The sequence below is a fragment of the Nothobranchius furzeri genome, chromosome 10, assembly GCF_043380555.1.
Source record: "Nothobranchius furzeri strain GRZ-AD chromosome 10, NfurGRZ-RIMD1, whole genome shotgun sequence".
NCBI classification, from domain to species: Eukaryota; Metazoa; Chordata; class Actinopteri; order Cyprinodontiformes; family Nothobranchiidae; genus Nothobranchius; species Nothobranchius furzeri.
This window is the reverse complement of record NC_091750.1, coordinates 69,351,269-69,366,922: the sequence shown is the minus strand read 5'-3', so window position 1 is coordinate 69,366,922 and position 15,654 is coordinate 69,351,269. Positions and strand designations below refer to the sequence as shown.

The following is a 15,654-nucleotide window of genomic DNA, read 5'->3' as shown; positions in this document are numbered from 1 at the left end:
AACCGGAGCGCCCGGAGTAAACCCACGCATTCATGATGGGGAACTAATTGTCCATCAGGAAGCCCCTTTTTTTTCTGCTGTGCTTGTGTGTGCTCTAAAGGGGTGTTGCATCTAAGATTAGATATTCACTCACTCACACACTCACTCACACACTCACTCACTCACTCACACAAAAATGCCTAAATTTAGAGAATGCTAATGCTAATTTTCGTGAGGTCACAGCTGGGGTTTAAACTGGTGACGTCATCATGAAGCCCGAGTGTTTTGGGGGTCAGATGCTAATTTAAGGCCTAACTTTATGTTTCCGTAGACACGCCGGAGTGAGAAACTTCTTGAAGCGCCTCCACAATGAAACATTCTGGTTCCTGACTGTTTGTGGAACGCTGTCTTTGGGAGAAGGCTCGTTTTCATGAAGACTTCCGCTTGTTTCCACTGAATCTATCTGTTCTGCAGGTGGAGAGCAAACATCATGTCCCATCTCGTAATCCTCGTCAGGCTCCAGACTCTCAGAAGTTTGTTCCTGAGGTTCACACAGAGAAGCTTCCTCTACCAGCTGGTACGTGAAGGCTTCCAGCTCCTCAGACAGCTTCTCGTCTGGCTCAGGCGTGTTCTTCCGGGAGTTAAAGGTCTCCAGTTGTTCTGAGAGATCATGGTTGATTTTCTCCAGATCTCTAATTTGTGTCTCTAAGTCCTCGTTGAACGAGTCCTTGTTCTGAATCTCCTGTCCCAGCCGGACTTTCAGCTCTGACTCCTGTTTTAAACGCTGTTGCTGGTCTTCAATCAGATGTTCTCGTTCCTCCAGCTGAGTTTTGAGAGTCTGAATTGTAATTTTGAAGGTCTCTGCATTACTCTGGTAGTAATCCAGTCCCTCTTCTAGTTCACTCATTTCTACCTTTAATTTCTCATAAACGTTGTCTTTGTTCCGCTGGATTTTCTGCTGCTGATCAAACTTGGATCTCAGCAGCTCAGATTCCCGTCTGAGTCGCTTTTGGAGGTTTTCCAGCAGATCATCTTTCTCCTTCAGCTGTAAGTTTACCTCCTGCATCATTTTGTTGCAGGACTCTGCCTCACCTCGGTAATAATCCAGTTTCTGTTTGAGTTCATCAATCAGAGTTCTGGATTTTTTGCACTCGCTCTCTAGCTTTGAGCTTATTTCAGCTTGGTCACTGAGACTTGTGTCCAGGCGAGACAGCCGTAGGTGTTCCGAGCCGACTGTCTGGAAAAGGGAATCGAAAGTCGGATGCCGACATCCAGACGACTCCTGCTGGACTGGCTCAGCTAATCTGAGACTGGGTCCCAGCTGAGTTTCATCCTCTGAACTGGGTTCACATTCCCCGCAGAGAGAAGCCTTTTCTCCGTCCTCCTCAGAAAGCGTCTCCTCTGCCTCGTTCGTCTCAGAGAAGATACTTTTCATCTCGTCTACCAGAACACCGTTTATAATCTCTAAATCTCTGATTTGTTCATGTAAAGCCTCGGTGAGCGAGTCTTTATTCTGTTTCTCCTCTTCCAGCTGCAGTCTCAGCTCTGACTCCAGTCCTAACTGGTTTTGCAAACTTTCAGAAACATTTAGTTTTTCCTCCAACTTAATTTTCAAAGCCTGAATTGTAGTTTTGCAGGTCTCAGCGTTAAGCTGGTAGTAATCCAGACGCTCTTTCAGTTCACTAATTTCTTCTCTTAGTTTCTGATCAACTTTGTTCCTAATCTGGTCGTTTATCTTCCCCTGTTCAAATCTACGTCTCAGCTGGGATTCCTGCTTTAAAAGATTTTGCAGATTTTCACACACAGTTGCTTTCTTCTTCAGTTTGGTCTCTAAAGCCTGCAGGGTGACCTTGCAGGTCTCTGCGTTGTCTTGATAAACGTCCAGTTCTTGTTCCAGGACGGTAATTATGTCGTTGTATTTTTCCAATTCAGTCTCTGCTTGTAACGTTTGCTGCTTTTCATCACTTAACCATTTCTCCGTGATTAAAAGCTGAGACTGGACTTTCTCCAAGAGCGCCATATGGGAAAAATAAATTTTGGGGTGTTTACACCCAGATAATTCCCGCTGAAGCTCCTCAGATGAAAAATGTAGAATAGACATGATTCTAGAGGCTCTTGGTCTTTTATCAAACTCAGAAAAAAGGTTTGAGGTTGTAAAAGACGATTGTCTCAGAGAGTCGATGTGTCGCACACCAGCAGTCGGCTGCTAATGAAGTGGGAGCCGGCTGATGCTAGATAATAGGACTCTGAGCCTTTATGACGTCACTTCAAAGGATCACGTGGGTGGGGTGAAAGAAGGAGCAGTAGGAGGCACTGGTGGTCATAGTAACCCAAATGGGCGGAGCCTAACTTTAATGTATTTATCTCAGTCTGGACCATCGACGCTCCAGTGTTAACATCAACAGCAGCACCTGAACGCCCCTTTCTTTAACTTTATATGTAATAAAAATGAACTTTAACCTGAACCAACGTATTTCTTTCAGAAAATGTGAAAAATGTCTCTTTTTTTCTAAATTTTGGCTTATAAGTCCTTTTGTCCCACATTTTGAATTTTTTGTCATATTTTATTATTTATCTCAATTATAACGTATTACAATAACACAACACCAATGTTTAAAATGCATCATTTTGGAGCAGCAGAGCTGTTTTTGTCAAAAACAACGTAAATGAGAAACGGGGGGGGGGGGGGGGCTGTGTCACGTTGAAGAAAATGTCGAGCAGAGCTAGAATTACGAAGCCCTCAACGTCCACGCCCAGGGCTGTGGATCTGTTTGAACTCTTGGGGCATTCTTGAGCAGAGAGGAGGAACAGCGCTGATCTTTGATGCGCTCCAGGCAACTGCGTCCTGCGCACGGCACATTGTCAAAGTGGCGCAACCCAAAAAATCTAATAAACCCACGGGGGCAAGGCTCTACAGCAGAGCCCCCCTGTAGATTCCCCCGTTTCTGACCTTTTGTGGGACTTGAGCGAGAGCAGAGGCGATCATGTTTGCCTTGTATGTTCAGATTCTTGAGAATATCCCAAAGAAAAGACCACGATGCCATCATCTCCAGAGCTTTGGACAAACTTTTCGAAATACTGCAGGAACAGAGATTTTTAATTCTTTAAAGCAGAAAATTGTATTTTTTTAAATCAAAATCTGCTTTTTTATTCAATAAAACAGCTAATAAGATGTCTGTTTTGTAGATCTTTTTTTTTTCAGATCTTATTCTTTACATTAGGATTTAACCCTCTGGAAGTAGGCGTTGCTGATGTGCAACGTTAAAACCTACCTACCTGGATACTCCACGTACGTATTTCATGAGCATTTTTACACTCAGAAGAAGGATTTAGTTGTTTGCCCTTTTATCAAAACTTGTTTTGAGCCTGAGAGGGTTAGCTATGATTTTTTTGGTGTACAATTATGGAAAAAGCACCTTTGGTAATGGTTTAGTGTTGCCCCCTTTGAACGAACTGCCAGACGACACGTTCTTCTTCGTACTTTTGCAACTTTTATTCACAGGAAAAATGCCCCTGGTTTAGAACTCAAGCATCCATTTTTTTTAAAAGCCTTGTCCAACCTTTCTTTTTCTTCTCTTAAAGGACTAGTACAACATTTTCTTTTCTGTTTAACACCAGTAAGCATTATGGATAACATTCTAACTGGTAACATTATAGATTAACTAATATATATATATATATATATCCTGAGACCTAAATTGTTCAACCCTTAATGAAATAAACACAACATATGGAACATAATAAACAAACCATATGGAACATATTCCAGTGTGCTACACCCTCCCCCACTAAAAAAAATAAAATGTTGATCCAACATTTCCTTTTTGTATTATCTGTTAACATAAATCGACCCTTAGAACATATGAGACCCGTTTGAGCAATTTTCTGTCTTTAAATAACAACTTGTCATCGACTCCACTGCTGATGACTACAATACCTTGACCACAGGATTGGTAGAAAACTATTCTCTTTCCGGCTTTGTTGTATTAACAATATAGCGGTACATTGGTAGGCCTCCCAAGTCCATTGAGTCACATATGGCTATAGCTACCATTCCAACTTACTCCGTGTCTTACAACACTCGTGCCTTGACATGTAGCCTCCTCACATAAAGATTAACCTCAGTCACACTATCACTTTTTACCAACACACTCTCTTAAAATAAAGTTTTTTCTGTGTGTAGTTTCAAGTCCAACAAATTATTGTCTAATAAATGACTTGTTACCTTAATTGCTCTAGCCTCTCAGAAACAACAGCCCATCAACAATAGCTGACATCTGTTAACAATAATAACTATTTTAACTACCATCTTAATGATTTTACACTAGGCTTTCCCAGTTCATCATAGGTAAGGATACTTTTTGGCTGACAAGTCCTTGTAGATCTTCTAACATGTCCCACATCCTGCTGGTCATCCTCTGATGATGCCGCATCCTCTTCTGTAACTTGGGATTTTAGCGTCTGAGCCTCAGAATCTGAGTCATCACTCTGACACATCTCCTGTCCCTGTAGTTCCTCCTCTTGAGGTACGAGCTCTCCCATCTGATGATGGTGGAGGGAATCATCCTCTTCATCCAGTGGCTGACTCTTTTCTTTTGGAGATGGGCAGAGTGCAGGTTTGGCAACTCGAGCATCTGTGGTGTGTTGATCATCCTCCCTCTGCTGAGGCACCCATATTTCATACTCCTCTTCACTGGAACTCTCAGTGTGGTGTAGGACAACCGGAGCCTTTGTCCTTGAGTTTTGAGTACTTTTCCTGATTCTCATATGATCCTGTTTTCTGTCTTTCATGTCTGAGATGTTCTTTTTCTCCACAAGATAGGGGCATGGTAACAGTAAATTCCTGTGTAGAATCCTGTCTCTTCCTCCTCCATCCAGCTGTCTCACCACATACACCGGACCCTCAGTTCCTCTTCTGTCTTTTACTGCATATATTTTGTCCTCCCAGTGAGCCCGTATCTTTCCTGGTCCTCCTCTTTCCGTGAGGTTCCTGACCAGTACATGGTCTCCTGGTTCTAGCACAGAGCCCCACACTTTTTGATTGTATTGTCTTTGTCCATGCTCACATGCCTTTCTCATGTTTTCCTGAGCAATGCTATAAGCTTCTCTCATTGACTCTTGCCATTTCTCAGCATATCCAGCCGGAGACTGTTGAGAAGGTCTGTTTCTGGGAAACATGAGGTCAATCGGTAATGTGGGTTCCCTTCCAAATAACAGGAAGAATGGAGAGAAACCTGTTGACTCGTGGACAGTACAATTGTACGCATGGACCACTTTGTTTAGATAATCTTTCCAGGTGGGTTTTTGTCTCTCCTCCAGCGTACGCAGCATGCTTAACAGAGTCCTGTTAAAACGCTCTGCTGGATTGGCCTGTGGATGGTATGGAGTCGTTCTTGAATGCTGAATCCCAGTGTAGCTTTGTAGTTTTTTAAACAACTCATTCTCAAATTCCCTTCCCTGATCATGATGAATTTTGGCTGGGAAGCCAAATCTGAGAATGAAGTCATCAAAGATCTTACGTGCAGCCGTTTTACCAGACTTATTGGATGTTGCATAAGCCTGTGCAAACTTTGTGAAGTGGTCCACTATCACTAGGATGTACTCCGCGCCGCCTTTGCTTCTCTCTAGGTGCAGATAATCAATGGAGATCATCTCAAAAGGTGTTGATGTTGTAATGGATTGCAAACATGCCTTCGTCTTCCGGTTTGGTCTCTTTTGTTTTAAACAACGGCACACTTTTGTCACATAATGTTCCATCTCTTCCCTCATTTTTGGCCAAAAGAATCTCTCTCTGGCTAAAGACACCATCTTTTCGCCTCCCAAATGTCCCATTTCTTCGTGAAGCTGTTGATAGACCAACAGTTTGTATTTTTCCGGGACAACAAGTTGCATCCGTGAAGTTGTTTTCCGCCACAGGATTCCATCTTCATCCAACTGAAGACGTGGCCATTCCCTTAAGAGGCGTTTCACAGCTGGTGGCTCCTTGATTTTATCTTTGTATCGCAGGTGTTCATATTGTTCCTTTAAAGCAATCACTTTTCCTATCACAGGATCTCCTCTTTGACTGGCTTGGATGTCACTGATGGGTATTGGTTGGACTATAGGTTCAACCCCAGCGTTCATCTCAGTTAGTACATTATCATTGCAGGTAATGGCTGAGATCCAGTTTGCTTCGCCATTGTTCTGAGCACTCAGGCCTTCCTCAACGGCTGCAAAGTCATGAGGTTTGCACTCTTCTGTACATCCTGCCATTATTTCTTCAATTTCTGTGGGCTGGCGAGATAGGAAGTCTGCATCATGATTCACAGACCCTGGCCTGTACTTCAGAGTAAAGTGAAAATCTGCCAACTCTGACACCCAGCGATGACCCACAGCGTTTAGTTTTGCCGTCTTCATAACATAGGTGAGGGGGTTATTATCACTGTACACTGTAAAGTGAGGAGCATGGAGGAGATAATCACGGAATCGCTCTGTTACAGCCCACTTGAGGGCTAAAAATTCCAGTTTCCCAGAATGGAGTCTGTAATTTTTCTCTGTTGGTGTCAGAGTTCGTGATCCATATCCTATCACTCTCAGTGTTCCTTCCTGACGTTGGTACAGGACAGCCCCCAAGCCTGTCTCAGATGCACTGATGTCCACTCCACTGGTTGTGAGGGAGGTAACTGAGGAGACCGGTGGTCCCATTTTCTTTGTTGTTTCTCAGCTTTTGGACGGGATAGCAAGTCGTAAAGTGGCTTAGCAATCCTAGAAAAGTCAGCAATGAAGGATCTATAGTAGCCCAGAAAGCTAACTAAGGATCTGACTTCTCTGACTGTTTTTGGTTTTCTTTCCTTTAGAGCTTGGATAACCTCCACTTCTTTTGGGTTCATCTTATATCCTTCTTCTGAGATAACACGTCCAACATAACACACTTCTCTCTTAAAAAAGTCGCATTTTTCTGGTCTGAGTTTAATCCCACAGCTCTTTTGTTTCTGCAACACTTTCCTTACATTTTCCACATGAAGATCAAAGTCCTTACTAAAAACTAAGACATCATCAAGGTAGGGTACACAAACCTCATCCCTCAAGTCCCCGAGGCACCCTTCCATATACCGCTGAAATGCAGCTGGAGCATTTGACAGTCCAAAGGGGATTCTGAGCCACTCATATAAACCCCATGGTGTGATGAAGGCAGTGCACGGACGACTCTCTTCACTGACAAAGCCTTGATGGTAAGCCTTTCCTTGATCAAGGACTGTGAACCATGAGTTCCCCCCTAAGTTCTCCAAAATTTCCTGAATTCTGGGGATGGGGTGGCGATCGGGATGTGTCTTGTCATTTAGTTGTCTGTAATCTATACAGAGCCGAATTGACAAATCCTTTTTCCTCACAATCACTATAGGTGACGAGTACGAAGATGTTGATTTCTGTATCCATCCTCTGCTGAGTACAGGTGCTGGCCAGTAAATTAGAATATCATCAAAAGGTTGAAAATATTTCAGTAATTCCATTCAAAACGTGAAACTTGTACATTATATTCATGCAATGCACACAGACCAATGTATTTCCGATGTTTATTACGTTTAATTTTGATATTTATAGGTGACAACCAATGAAAACATCAAATCTGGTATCTCAGAAAATTAGAATATTCTAAAGGCCAATGAAAAAATGTTTGTTTCTCTAATGTTGGCCAACTGAAAAGAATGAACATGAAAAGAATGTGCATGTATAGCACTCAATACTTAGTCGGGGCTCCTTTTGCCTCAATAACTGCAGTAATGCGGCGTGGCATGGACTCGATCAGTCTGTGGCACTGCTCAGGTGTTATGAGAGCCCAGGTTGCTCTGATAGTCGTCTTCAGCTCCTCTGCATTGTTGGGTCTAGCGTATTGCATCCTCCGCTTCACAATACCCCATAGATTTTCTATGGGGTTAAGGTCAGGCGAGTTTGCTGGCCAATCAAGGACAGGGATACCATGGTCCTTGAACCAGGTGCTGGTGGTTTTGGCACTGTGTGCAGGTGCCAAGTCCTGTTGAAAGGTGAAGTCTGCATCCCCTTAAAGTTGGTCAGCAGCAGGAAGCATGAAGTGCTCTAAAACTTCCTGGTAGACGGCTGCATTGACCCTGGACCTCAGGAAACAGAGTGGGCCAACACCGGCAGATGACATGGCACCCCACACCATCACTGACGGTGGAAACTTTACACTGGACCTCATGCAACGTGGATTCTGTGCTTCTCCGCTCTTCCTCCAGACTCTGGGTCCTTGATTTCCAAAGGAAATGCAGAACTTGCTTTCATCAGAAAACATAACTTTGGACCACTCAGCATCAGTCCAGTCCTTTTTGTCCTTGGCCCAGGCGAGACGCTTCTTGCGCTGTTTCATGTTCAAGAGTGGCTTGACACACGGAATGCGACACCTGAATCCCATGTCTTTCATGAGTCTCCTCGTGGTGGTTCTTGAAGCGCTGACTCCAGCTGCAGTCCACTCTTTGTGGATCTCCCCCACATTTTTGAATGGGTTTGTCGTCACAATTCTCTGCAGGGTGCGGTTATCCCTAGAGCTTGTACACTTTTTTCTACCACATTTTTTCCGTCCCTTCGCCTGTCTGTTAATGTGCTTGGACACAGAGCTCTGCGAACAGCCAGCTTCTTTAGCAATCACCTTTTGTGTCTTGCCCTCCTTGTGCAAGGTGTCAATGATTGTCTTTTGGACAGCTGTTAAGTCAGAAGTCTTCCCCATGATTGTGGTGCCTTCAAAACAAGACTGAGGGACCTTTTAAAGGCCTTTGCAGGTGTTTTGAGTAAATCAGCTGATTAGAGTGGCAGCAGGTGTCTTCTATATTCAGCCTTTTCAGAATATTCTAATTTTTTGAGATACCAAATTTGGAGTTTTCATTAGTTGTCACTTATGAATATCAAATTTAAATGTAATGAACATTGGAAATACATTGGTCTGTGTGCATTGCATGAATATAATGTACAAGTTTCACGTTTTGAATGGAATTACTGAAATATTTTCAACCTTTTGATGATATTCTAATTTACTGGCCAGCACCTGTAGATCTTTTAAGTGCTTTTTCACCTCCTGATACAGATGATGAGGGATGGCGTTATATGTCTTTGTCACAGGGATGTCATCCTTTAGACGTATCACCATCTGGAGATCAGGAATGCAGCCTGTGTCCCACTCATTGCGGGCAAACACGTCACTTTCTTCCAACAGCATCCGTTTCACCGTGAGCTGCTGCTCTGGTGTTAAATGAGAAAGATCAACAGGTGGACACCAGGGTTCCTCAACAGGTGGAGACCTCTCACCCAGTTGCTCTGGTGCATCCTGGCCTAGCTTGGGCTGGTCACTTTTATTTCCATTCACTCTTTCATTTTCTGCCAAAGTGGCTTCTTCAACATCCTTTACAGCATCCACAGTGTATAGCCAGCCAATAATGGTTCTGTTCTGCAGCCTGATGTCCTTATCGGTGCAGTTTTCCACCACAACTGAGATGGGTGCCTTGTCAGCTGTGGGTAACTGTATCAACTGTGGCTGTATTTGTAATCCAGTCGGCCACGTTGTGTCTTCACTTGGCTCAAATATTGCATACTTTTCCCTTAAGATGCCTTTTCTGAGCTTTCCACAATTTATCTTCAGCGTTTCGCATTTTGGGACAATGACATCCTGTCTTCCCACCCTTGCAATCTGGCCTTCTGGGTTACTTGTCTGCTTTTTCAAAACTGAGTAGACAGCTTTTGCCCTTCTATGTCCAACATCCAGCGCTGAACCCAGGCTGTAAACAAACTTGCTTGATATGTTTCTGTCAGTACACATGTTGGGCTGTGCCAGCTCCTCAATGACATTAAATCCTATGATTGGTTTTGTGAGTGGAAATGTGCTCACCAACACAGGAACTGCTAGCTCACTTTCTTCATTTTCAGGCAGGCTGAAATTTACTAGAATCCAACCTTCATATGGCATTTGTGTCCCATTTGCTGTGGAGAGATTTAAGACACCCTCATCCAGTAGTTCTTTCACAGGTCGAACCTCAGCATCTGGTAGATTTTTCTTCTTCCAGTCAATGTCAACTATGGACACTTGGGATCCCGTATCCCATAAGACTGTACATGAGATGCCTCCAAGGTTGCACTGGACGAGGCTTTTATGTCCCACTAGTTTTGCTGTCCTCTCTTGTTTCTTTGACATGGAAGTCTGACAAGGTGACATGGTGACAGGTTTCAAATGATCAGAGTGCACTTCTATTTTACAGGTGCTTGCGGTGGAGTTTTTCTTTTTGCGGCAGCCAACAGCCCAGTGTTCGCTGCTCCCACATTTGTAGCAGTGTGTGCACCTCCCCTCAGGATTTGATTTTTCACATTCACTACACTTTCGTGGCATTGGTTTAGCAGTAGTTAGTGTTTTATTTTTGTCTTTGGGTAGTCTGTCCTCCCATCTTCTTGCTTGCACTTGGTTGAGACTAGCAACATGTGTTGTAAGATTCTGCAGCGCTTCACAGATCACCTTATTACTGGCGTCAAGCTTCTCGAGAATGGGGTTTGGCTTAGCGGAAGGGCCCTGATTTTGTTTTGGATTGTCAGTTTTATGAACTTCGACATTTTCCTCTTCTTGAACCACGGCCACTTTAACGTTTTTTTGTTTGGAAGCAGACAGTAATTTATTTCTTCTCTCTGTCTCCACAGTATGTGCTGCACTTACTTTTTCCAGTAGCAATTCATCTCCAATAGATGGTTGCTGCAGGTAGGGCTTGATATCAGCACGTATCGCCTCATCTCTGATTCCTGTCAGCAGCGTTTGCAAGAACTGGGTCTGAATGAGTTCAGAGTCATACTTCAGTCCAACTTTTGCTCTCTCAGAGGCAAGGAGCACTTTCTGTCTAAGATCCATGGCACGTATTACAAACTGGACAACAGTCTCTTGTGGCTCTTGGATGGCACGTGTCAATGAATGATACAGTTCAGTAGCATCTTTCTCTACGAAATGTGTCCTGAGAACTTGCCTTAAAGACTGTAGTGACAGTTCTTGTCTACTTTCTAAATAACTTTTTAGTTTAACTTCAGGTGCAATGGACTGGATTACTGCTTCCACAATCTCACCTTCATCATAGCCTTTCTTTAATCCACGTTCAATTTGTCTCTCAAGGCTTGTGAAATTTAATCTCTCCTTTTGTCCCACTTCACCAATTTGGCCAATAATTCTGAAGTCTTTTCTGTATACAGGATACATATTTACATGGGTTCTGGTTGGCAGAGAGTCTGTTTCTGGGCCAGCAGTGCTGCTTGAACGCTGTGGTGTTGATTCAGATGCAGTACCATTTCTGTCCACCAGAGGGCTCTGGGGCGGCGTGTTTGTCAGCGCCGTCGTCTCCCTCTTCTCCGGCACCAGCGGCTCAGTTTGATCCTTTCCTGCTGCTAAATGGTCAATAATATCATTTGTGGCTAACAACTCTGAGAGTCCTGCATCTTCCAACCCTGTAATGTCCATACTCTCCAGGTGACTCAGAACGGCTCTCCTTAGCAGCCGGCATGAAGTAACATCCTCACTGGCCTGCAGTTTTAGCTCTGTGCACACAGCCCTCAGCTCAGTCAGTGATAATGTTGTTAGCTTCCTTTCCACATCTGCCAGTAGCGATTCCCATTCATTGTCCCCCTCCATTATTCGGTTTGCACTACTCACTGGCTTTTATCCACATATATTATCCGTCTTGTTTATCTCTGGTTCCGTAGTCCTTTGGTTGTTAAATGGACAAGCTAACAGCTGCAGCTCGCTAACGGGAGTTAGCTCACCTCCCGTCCTCGCATTGCCACCTTGTCCTTCGGCCAAAAAAAAAAAAAACAACAAAAAAAGGTTGTTCACTATCAATACTTGCTTGAACCGGGCGGAAACACCAAGATTATGTTGCCCCCTTTGAACGTACTGCCAGACGACACGTTCTTCTTCGTACTTTTGCAACTTTTATTCACAGGAAAAATGCCCCTGGTTCAGAACTCAAGCATCCATTTTTTTTTTAAAAGCCTTGTCCAACCTTTCTTTTTCTTCTCTTAAAGGACTAGTACAACATTTTCTTTTCTGTTTAACACCAGTAAGCATTATGGATAACATTCTAACTGGTAACATTATAGATTAACTAATATATATATATATATATATATATATATATATATATATATATATATATATATATATATATATATATATATCCTGAGACCTAAATTGTTCAACCCTTAATGAAATAAACACAACATATGGAACATAATAAACAAACCATATGGAACATATTCCAGTGTGCTACATTAGCAGGTTTGCAGTGAATCCCTCCAACAAATTTGAAGTTGGGAAGTAATGGACGGGGAAAGTCAAAATCCCAGCAGGTTCTCAACAACCAGATGTCAGCATTACCCATCATCTTACAGGCACTGGTGGGTGTTCCTGAGAAAACAAACATGTTCGTGATGACGATGAAATCCATTACGTAATGTTCTAGTCAGCAATACTCACCTTCTTCCACACACACTGATCCAGAACTAAGTCCTGCAGGACGTAGAAGAGGAAGTTCCACGTTCTCTCTGAGAAGTTCATCTTGTCTGTCAGTCTGCTGACCGCAACTGGAACGTAGGAAGGTGGAGCAGGTAGCTGAGCACACAGTCTCTCCCAGTTGTTTGCTATCGAAAATCTCAAAGAAAAGACTAGAGGGATGCCCAAGATCTCAGCAGTTAAATTGCTTCCAGAATAGATGGGATCAGCCAGGAGAACGTCATAGTTTCCCTTCCTCAGCTTCTTCACGATGGGCTCTGATTTCACCACCGTCCAAAAACTGGAGGGAAATCTCAGTGGTGATCTTGAACAATTCCATGTATTTGATGTAAAGCTGAAAGTAGTTCATGTGGTCCATGTCATACATGTTGAATTGAATGAATTCAGCCAATAAATTCTCAAAATCTTCTTTAGAGACGGAGACATCAAAAGGCTGGTAATTAAAGCGGGAGGGTTCACTGCTGTTGATGAACATGGATGTGCTCGGGACCAGGACGGTCACCTGGTGTCCTCTGTCCACCAGCGTCTCCAGCAGCAGCTTCCTGTTAATCCAGTGGCTGGCCTCGGTGTACCAAACCAAAATCTTCCCTCCATCTACTCCAGATGTTACAGGAAGTAGCAGCAGGATGCAGGCAGAGACGCACGCGCAGCTCCATGGTGGACGTCTGTCTGTGGGAAATCCAGCTGTGAACTTTATACTGGATGTGCCGTACGGATACTTATTAACTGTGAACTCTGACTCGTTTCAGTACTCGTCTCGTCTCGTCTTCCTCCGCTTATCCTGACCAGATGCCCAAACCACCTCAACTGGCTCCTTTCGATCCGGAGGAGCAGCGGTTCTACTCCGAGTCCCTCCCGAATGTCCGAGCTCCTCACCCTATCTCTAAGGCTGAGCCCGGCCACCCTACGGAGGAAACTCATTTCGGCCGCTTGTATCCGCGATCTCGTTCTTTCGGTCATTACCCAAAGCTCATGACCATAGGTGAGGATTGGGACGTAGATCGACCGGTAAATCGAGAGCCTGGCTTTCTGGCTCAGCTCCCTCTTCCCCACGACAGATCGGCTCAGCGTCCGCATCACTGCAGATGCCGAACCAATCCGCCTGTCGATCTCCCGATCCCTCCTACCCTCACTCGTGAACAAGACCCCGAGATACTTAAACTCCTCCACTTGAGGTAGGACCTCTCCCCCGACCCGGAGGTGGCAAGCCACCCTTTTCCGGTCGAGAACCATGGTCTCAGATTTGGAGGTGCTGATCCTCATCCCAGCCGCTTCACATTCGGCCGCGAACCTACCCAGCAAGAGCTGAAGGTCAGAGCTGGATGAAGCTAGGAGGACCACATCATCCGCAAAAAGCAGAGACGAGATTCTCCTGCCACCAAACTCGACACACTCCACACCACGGCTGCGTCTAGAAATTCTGTCCATAAAAGTGATGAACAGAACCGGTGACAAAGGGCAGCCCTGGCGGAGTCCAACCCTCACTGGGAACAGGTCCGACTTACTACCGGCTATGCGGACCAAACTCACGCTCCTCTGGTAAAGGGACTGAATGGCCCTTAACAGAAAGCCACCCACCCCATACTCCTGGAGCGTCCCCCACAGGGTGCCCCTGGGGACACGGTCATAAGCCTTCTCCAAATCCACAAAGCACATGTGGATTGGTTGGGCAAACTCCCATGCCCCCTCCATCACCCTTGCAAGGGTATAGAGCTGGTCCACAGTTCCACGGCCAGGACGAAAACCACATTGCTCCTCCTCTATCTGAGATTCAACTATCGATCGGACCCTCCTCTCCAGTACCTTGGAGTAGACCTTTCCAGGGAGGCTGAGGAGTGTGATCCCCCTATAGTTGGAACACACCCTCAGGTCACCCTTCTTAAAGATGGGGACCACCACCCCGGTCTGCCACTCCCTAGGAACTGCCCCCGATGACCACGCAATGTTGTAGAGACGTGTCAACCATGACAGCCCTACAACATCCATAGCCTTGAGATACCCAGGACGAACCTCATCCGCCCCCGGGGCTCCGCCGCTGTGTAGTTGTTTGACTACCTCAGCAACTTCTGCCCCCGAGATCGGACAGTCCATCCCCAGGCCTCCCAGCTCTGGTTCCTCCTCGGAATGCGCATTGGAGGGATTGAGGAGCTCCTCAAAGTATTCCTTCCACCGTCCGACTATAGCCTCAGTTGACGTCAGCAGCTCCCCATCCCCACTGTAAACAGTGTGAGCGAGTTGCTGCCTTCCTCTCCTGAGGCGCCGGACAGTTTGCCAGAACCTCTTTGGAGCCGATCGATAGTCTTTCTCCATGGCCTCACCAAACTCCTCCCACGCCCGAGATTTTGCCTCGGCAACTGCCACTGCTGCACCCCGCTTGGCTATCCGGTACCTGTCTGCTGCCTCCGGAGACCCACAGACCAGCCACGCCCTGTAGGCCTCCTTCTTCAGCCTGACGGCTCCCCGAACCTCTGGTGTCCACCAGCGGGTACGGGGGTTGCCACCACGACTGGCACCGGCCACCTTACGGCCACAGCTAGCAACAGCCGCCTCGACAATCGCCGAGTGGAACAAGGCCCACTCGGACTCAATGTCCCCCACTGCTCTCGGGACGTGGTCAAAGCTCTGCCGGAGGTGGGAGTTGAAGACCGTCTTGACAGGTTCTTCTGCCAGGCGTTCCCAGCAGACCCTCACTATGCGTTTGGGTCTGCCAGGTCTACGCGGCATGTTCCCTTGCCATCTGATCCAACTCACCACCAGGTGGTGATCAGTTGACAGCTCCGCCCCTCTCTTCACTCGGGTGTCCAAAACATACGGTCGCAGGTCAGATGATACGACTACAAAATCTATCATCGACCTGTGACCTAGGCTGCCCTGGTACCAAGTGTACCGGTGGGCATCCTTATGTTCGAACATGGTGTTCGTTATGGCCAAACTGCGGCTTGCACAGAAGTCCAATAACAAAACACCGCTCGAGTTCTGATCAGGTGGGCCGTTCCTCCCAATCACACCCCTCCAGGTCAAGCTGTCATTGCCCACGTGAGCATTGAAGTCCCCCAGCAGGACAATGGAGTCCCCTGATGGAGTACTATCTAGCACTCGTCCCAGGGACTCCAAAAAGGGTGGGTACTCTGAACTGATATTTGGCCCATAAG

General features: G+C 45.6%; 1 protein-coding gene and 1 pseudogene across 1 annotated transcript; both read right to left on the bottom strand.

Annotated features, from left to right (window-relative positions):
- Window positions 1-274: 274 nt before the first annotated feature.
- Window positions 275-2,441, bottom strand: LOC139072277 (myosin heavy chain, clone 203-like). Its single transcript, XM_070555941.1, has one exon. The coding sequence runs from the start codon at window positions 2,078-2,080 to the stop codon at window positions 284-286; it is 1,797 nt and encodes a 598-aa protein (XP_070412042.1). The 5' UTR covers window positions 2,081-2,441; the 3' UTR covers window positions 275-283.
- Window positions 2,442-12,273: 9,832 nt separating this feature from the next.
- Window positions 12,274-13,158, bottom strand: LOC139072297 (UDP-glucuronosyltransferase 2A3-like; annotated as a pseudogene).
- Between the last annotated feature and the right edge of the window lie 2,496 nt (window positions 13,159-15,654).

Bases quoted from the DNA above. Each gene is read 5' to 3' on its own strand.
- LOC139072277 (XM_070555941.1), bottom strand. From the start codon at position 2,080: ATGTCTATTCTACATTTTTCATCTGAGGAGCTTCAGCGGGAATTATCT.